At 33.8% G+C, this 7152-nt stretch overlaps 2 protein-coding genes across 2 annotated transcripts; both read left to right on the forward strand.

Annotated features, from left to right (window-relative positions):
- The first annotated feature begins 1987 nt into the window (after positions 1-1987).
- LOC139889789 (uncharacterized) lies at positions 1988-3055 on the forward strand. The gene has a single exon (XM_071872722.1). The coding sequence runs from the start codon at positions 1988-1990 to the stop codon at positions 3053-3055; it is 1068 nt and encodes a 355-aa protein (XP_071728823.1).
- A 59-nt stretch (positions 3056-3114) lies between these two features.
- Positions 3115-5113, forward strand: LOC139889795 (uncharacterized). Its single transcript, XM_071872728.1, has 5 exons — positions 3115-3337; positions 3893-4014; positions 4276-4368; positions 4476-5021; positions 5084-5113. Exons 1-5 carry the CDS (start codon positions 3115-3117, stop codon positions 5111-5113), a joined length of 1014 nt encoding a protein of 337 aa, XP_071728829.1.
- The last annotated feature ends 2039 nt before the right edge of the window (positions 5114-7152 follow it).

The following is a 7152-nucleotide window of genomic DNA, read 5'->3' on the forward strand; positions in this document are numbered from 1 at the left end:
TACGCCGTCGTAGCGAAACCGGGGGCTGTTTTGGTTTGGATAATTAAAAACTATGATAAACTTTGATCTAAAAGCTATACTTCTGGGAAAATGATTTTTATTATGAACATGAAACTATATCCAAAAATCATGGTTAAACTCAAAGTGAAAGTATGTTTTTCAAAATGGTCATCAAGACGTCGTTCTTTCGACTGAAATGACTACCTCTACAAAAATGACTTGTAACTTGTATTTTCGACTATAAACTTATACTTTTTCTATTTAGTTTCATAAATTTCAGTTCATTATGAAACCATAGCAACTTGAATCACTCAAAACGGATTTAAAACGAAGAAGTTATGGGTAAAATAATATTGGATAATTTTGCTTGTTGTAGCTACGTGAAATTTGTAACAAATCTATACAAATCATAACTTAACTAACTTATATTGTATTACACATGTATTCTAACATATATTATGTAATCTTGGGATACCATAGACACGTATACAATGTTTTAACATATCATATCGACCCATCTATATAATATATTTCGGAACAACCATAGACACTCTATATGCAGTAATGCTTGAGTTAGCTATACAGGGTTGAGGTTGATTCCAAAATAATATATATACTTTGAGTTGTGATCTAGCCTGAGACTTGTTGACACTGGGTCATGGATTGATTCGAGATAATATATATTGATTTATTTCTGTACATCTAACTGTGGACAACTAGTTGTAGATTATTAAAAATCATTAAAACGTAATAAAAATGTTGTGAATATATTTCTATCATACTTTGATATATATGTACATATTTGTTATAGGTTCGTGAATCGACCAGTGGTCAAGTCTTATTTTCCAACAAAGTGAAAATACGTGAAAGTGAGTTATAGTCCCACTTTTGAAATCTATTATATTTGGGATGAGAATACATGCAGTTTTATAAATGTTTTACAAAATAGACACAAGTGATCGAAATTACATTCTATGTTGAATTATCGAACCGAATATGCCCCCTTTTAGCTTGGTAGTCTAAGAATTGGTGTTTATGATAATTGTCACCAATTGACGCGAATCCTAAAGATAGATCTATTTGGCCCAACAAGCCTCATCCGAGTTACGGATGCTTTAGTACTTCGATTTATCGTATCCGATGTGAGTCCCAGAATGATGGGGATATTCTATATGCATCTTGTTAATGTCGGTTACCAGGTGTTCATCATATGAATGATTTTTATGCAGATTGCATGTTATTGAGAAATGAAAATGGAAATCTTGTGGTCTGTTATTACGATTTGATAAATATATAGGCTAAACCTATAACTCACCAACATTTTTGTTGACATTAAAGCATGTTTATTCTCAGGTGATTATTAAGAGCTTCCGCTGTTGCATGCTAATTTATGGACAAGAGTTGGAGTCAGCATGCTTGTATAATATTGTTTAAAAACTGCATTCGAAGACATATATTGTTGTGTAATATTATTGTAAACCATTATGTAATGGTCGTGTGAAAACGCTATATTTTAGATTATCATTATTTGATAATCGTCGTAATATTTTAAAGGTTATGGTTTATTTTAAAATAGAATGCAGTCTTTGAAAAACGTCTCATATAGAGGTCAAAACCTCGCAACGAAATCAATTAATATGGTACGTTTATAATCAATATGAACGGGACATTTCACCACATTTGATATCGGAACTTTAGTCAGAGAGAAGTACACTTTCTCTCTCACACAGTTCTTTCTCACTCTAAAATATTAACCACTTAGCAACAGAACGCTAGACGGATCAATTGTAAGTTGAACCAAAGATTGATTGAGGCCACCCCACGAATTTCTCATCCGTGTTCCGGGTCTGCAGGGATTATTTCCCAAGGGCAAACATCAATCGACAACATATCGCTCAATGCTAACATGTTATTGTCCTGTACTGGTACCTTACATCCGCTATACAGAAAATAGTACCAACATAGGGTAATACCTATTGAGATGAACATGATACATAAGTGGCAAGCTGGACAACGTAGAAAAGATGAAACGTTAGAAGATTGGAAGCAAGAGTTGATTGCTTTCCCTTCTATATTTAATACTAATCCATCTGATGCTCATGTGGTGATTGAAGCCCGTATAGCAAATTGTATTGTGGGAGGAATATATACTGATACCAGAGCAGGAGCAGATATTATGTATGAACATTGTTTTGTACAATTACCAGAAAGATTAAAGGAGAAGATGAAAGGCACGCTTGTTCCTTTAGCAAGTTTTGCTAACGATCCATCATGGTCAGAAGGAAGCATACTTTTAGAAGTGGTGTTGGGAAAATCACCATTCAAAACGACAGCTCATATCGAGTTTCTTGTAGTAAAAGCAAATTCACAATATAATGTTATTTTGGGCCGTTCAGCTATGATGACATTTGGAACTGTGACGTCAACAGTACACATAATGATGAAGTTTCCTATGCTGACTGGAATTGCTATGCTATACGTTGAACGGAGAAGAGCAATAGAATGTGTGCAAATAAATCGAACCACCGTTAAGCCAATCATTCATGATGATGGATCAGTTTCACCAAATCCAGCATTTCCAGATAAAAAAATTATCATTGGAAACACACTAACAAAAGAAATAAAAGAAAAGCTATACAATATTTTAGCTGCCAACATAGATGTGTTTGCATTGCAAGTTTCTGATATGACTGGAGTACCACGATACATTGCTGAGCATAAGCTTAATGTGAATCCCAATATTCCACCAGTGTGTCAAAAGAAAAGAGGTATAGCTCCTGAATGGACAAAGTTCCTTAGAGAGGAGGTTAGAAATTTGGTAGAAGCCGGGATATTACGGGAAGTCAAGTATCAAACATGGGTAGCAAATCCAGTGATGGTGAGAAAACCAGATAATATGTGGAGGATGTGTGTGGATTTTACAGATATTAACAAAGCTTGCCCGAAAGATAACTACCCTTTGCCAAAAACAGATTGGAAAGTGGAGTCTTTAAGTGGGTATCAATTTAAGTCTTTTTGGATGCCTACAAGGGATATCATTAAATTCCAATGGTAGTACGGGATCAAGATAAAACAGCTTTCCACACGGCAGGCGGAATTTTTTGTTATGTAAAAATGCCTTTTGGATTAAAGAATGCAGGATCAACTTACCAATGTGTCATTGATATGGCATTTATAGATCAAATAGGCAGGAATGTAGAGGTTTATGTTGATGATATTGTTATCAAAAGTCACACGGAGGAAAGCATGCTTAGGGATATTCTAGAGACCTTTGATTCAATGCGTAAGATTAATATGAAATTAAATCCTAAGAAGTGTACGTTTGGTGTAGAAGAGGGTAAATCTTTGGGCCATATTGTTACGGAGAGATGAATTAAGGCAAATCCAAAGAAGATTCAAGCAATCGAGGATATGGCATCTCCAAAAACAAAGAAGGAAGTGCAAAGCTTGAATGGAAGATTGGCGGCTTTAACAAGGTTCTTATCTAGAGTAGCAGATCGTTCATTACCATTCATGAAGGTTTTAAAAAGTTGTTTAAACAAAAAGGATTTCGCGTGGACTGAAGAAGCTAAAATAGTTTTTCAGGATGTTAAACGACTTTTAAAATAATTACTAACGTTAACTGCACCAATAGTAGGAGAAACGTTAATTCTATATATGGAAGTGTCGGTGGAAGCCATTATTTCCGTTTTAATTGCAGAACGGAATGGGGTGCAAATGCTAATATATTTTGTCAGCAAGTTATTACAGAAAAGTGAAATCAATTATCCGCCCATCAAAAAATTGGTATATGCTTTAGTGCATACAGTTAGACGACTTAAGCAGTATTTTCAAGGACATCCAATTCTTGTCTTAACAGATCAACCAATAAAGTAAATTTTGAAACATCCAGAATCATCAGGCCATTTAGCAAAATGGGCAGTTGAGCTAGGAGAATATGAAATAAATTTCTCACCAAGACATGCAGTTAAAGGGCAGATTTTGGCAGATTTTCTTTTAGAAACAACTGAAAAAGTAGATTATTCATGAGATGTTACAAACGGTAATTGTATGTGGAAGTTACATACCGATGGAGCATCAAGTGAAGAGGGAGTTGGTGCAGGATTGGTGCTTACAAGCCCGGAAGGGGAATAACATACATATGCACTCAAGTTTTGTTTTTATGCATCTAACAATGAAGCAGAGTATGAAGCATTGTTTTCCGGCCTCCGCAAAGCGTCTGAGATAGGAATAAAGCATTTACGTGCCTATGTGGATTTTTAAATTGTTGCACAGCAAGTTAATGGAGCGTTTGAAGCAAAAGATATATCCATGAAGCAATATTTGCAATTAGTTGAAAAGATTTCTAAAAATTTTGAAACTTTAGAGGTTGTGCAAATATCAAGAAATAAGAACAAAAAAGCAGATGTGTTGAGCAGATTAGCAACATTAACATTTGATCATTTGCATAAGAAAGTTTTGGTGGAAGTTTTTAGGATAAATCAATTGATGAAAAGGTGTTAGTAGCAACTGGTGAGGAAGGAGGATCGTGTTGGATGACTCCTTACGTGAAGTATTTGCAGGACAGAACGCTGCCAGATGATGTCACGAAAGCAAGACGGATAAAGGTAAGTGCTCCGCTCTACGTATTGAAGAATGGTGTGCTCTACAGGAAATCTTTCAATGGTCCAAATTTGAGGTGTTTAGCGCCACAACAAGCTATAGATGTGATTAAAGAGATGCATGAAGGTTTGTGTGCACAACATTCTGATTATAAAACTGTTGTGGCACGGATAATGAGGCAAGCATATTATTGGCAAACAATTTACAGTGATACATCAGAGATAATCAAAGCGTGTGATGCATGTCAGCGGCACGGGACCGTCCAGCTTCTGCCAAAATATGATTTAATTTCAGTTTCATCTGCATGGCCATTTTGCAAGTGGGCAATTGATATAGTAGGACCATTCCCCGGGAGTGTTGGCAATGCAAGATTTTTGGTGGTTGCAATTGACTTTTACACTAAGTGGGTTGAGGCAAAGGTGTTAGCACGGATAACGGGTGAAAACATAAAGAAGTTTGTATGGAATGATATTGTGTGTAGGTATGGTTTACTAAACGAAATTGTAAGTGATAACGGCAAGCAGTTTGAAGAAAACCCATTTAAAAGTTGGTGTGAGGATTTGAGCAAAACAATGAAAAACTTCAGTTCATTGAAGAACCCGTCGAAATAATGGATCGTGAGGTTAAGAGACTTAAGCAAAACAAGATACTGATTGTTAAGGTTTGATGGAATGCTCGTAGAGGACTCGAGTTCACCTGGGAGCGTGAAGATCAGATGAAGAAGAAATACCCGCATCTATTTCCAGAAGATTCGTCAACACCTTCAACAGCTTAAAATTTCGGGACGAAATTTATTTAACGGGTAGGTACTGTAGTGACCCGAACTTTTCCATGTTTATATATTTAATTGAGATTGATATTTACATGACTAAATGTTTTCAACGTGTTAAGCAATCAACTTGTTAAGACTTGATTAATTGAAATAGGTTTCATATAGACAATTGACCACCCAAGTTGACCGGTGATTCACGAACGTTAAAACTTGTAAAAACTATACGATGACATATATATGGTTATATATATAGTTAACATGATTTTATTATAAGTAAGTATCTCATTAGGTATTTTAACAATGAGTTATATACATAAAAATGAGACTATTAAATTAAGAAACTCGAAAACGATATATATAACGATTATCGTTATAACAGAGTCTTACTAGGTACATATGAATCATATTAAGATATTGATACACTTGGTTAATTATGTTAAATAATAAGTAAATATATCATTAAGCGTATTAACAATGAACTACATATGTAAAAATAAGACTACTAACTTAATGATTTCGAAACGAGACATATATGTAACGATTATCGTTGTAACGACATTTAACTGTATATATATCATACTAAGATGTATTATATATCATAATATCATGATAATGTAACAATTTAACATCTCATTTGATATAATAAACAATGGGTTAACAACATTTAACAAGATCGTTAACCTAAAGGTTTCAAAACAACATTTACATGTAACGACTAACGATGACTTAACGACTCAGTTAAAATGTATATACATGTAGTGTTTTAATATGTATTCATACAATTTTGAAAGACTTCAATACACTTATCAAAATACTTCTACTTAACAAAAATGCTTACAATTACATCCTCGTTCAGTTTCATCAACAATTCTACTCGTATGCACCCGTATTCGTACTCGTACAATACATAGATTTTAGATGTATGTACTATTGGTATATACACTCCAATGATCCAATCTTAGCAGACCATGTGAGTCACTTAACACATGTAGGAACCATCATTTGGCAACTAGCATGAAATATCTCATAAAATTACAAAAATATGAGTAATCATTCATGACTTATTTACATGAAAACAAAATTACATTTCCTTTATATCTAATCCATATACCAACGACCAAAAACACCTACAAACACTTTCATTATTCAATTTTCTTCATCTAATTGATCTCTCTCAAGTTCCATCTTCAAGTTCTAAGTGTTCTTCATAAATTCCATAAGTATAGTTTCATAAAAATCAAGAATACTACCAAGTTTGCAAGTTTACTTCCAAGCTTTCTAATCCATTCCAAGTAATCATCTAAGATCAAGGAACCTTTGTTATTTATAGTAGGTTATCTTTCTAATTCAAGGTAATATTCATATTCAAACTTTGATTCAATTTCTACAACTATAACAATCTTATTTCGAGTGAAAATCTTACTTGAACTGTTTTCGTGTCATGATTCTGCTTCAAGAACTTTCAAGCCATCCAAGGATCCTTTGAAGCTAGATCCATTTTTATCATTTCCATTAGTTTTATCCAGAAAACTTGAGGTAGTAATGATGTTCATAACATCATTCGATTCATACATATAAAGCTATCTTATTCGAAGGTTTAAACTTGTAATCACTAGAACATAGTTTAGTTAATTCTAAACTTGTTCGCAAACAAAAGTTAATCCTTCTAACTTGACTTTTAAAATCAACTAAACACATGTTCTATATCTATATGATATACTAACTTAATGATTTAAAACCTGGAAATACGATGAACACCATAAAATTGGATATACGCC

The sequence above is a fragment of the Rutidosis leptorrhynchoides genome, chromosome 1, assembly GCF_046630445.1.
Source record: "Rutidosis leptorrhynchoides isolate AG116_Rl617_1_P2 chromosome 1, CSIRO_AGI_Rlap_v1, whole genome shotgun sequence".
Lineage (NCBI taxonomy): Eukaryota > Viridiplantae > Streptophyta > Magnoliopsida > Asterales > Asteraceae > Rutidosis > Rutidosis leptorrhynchoides.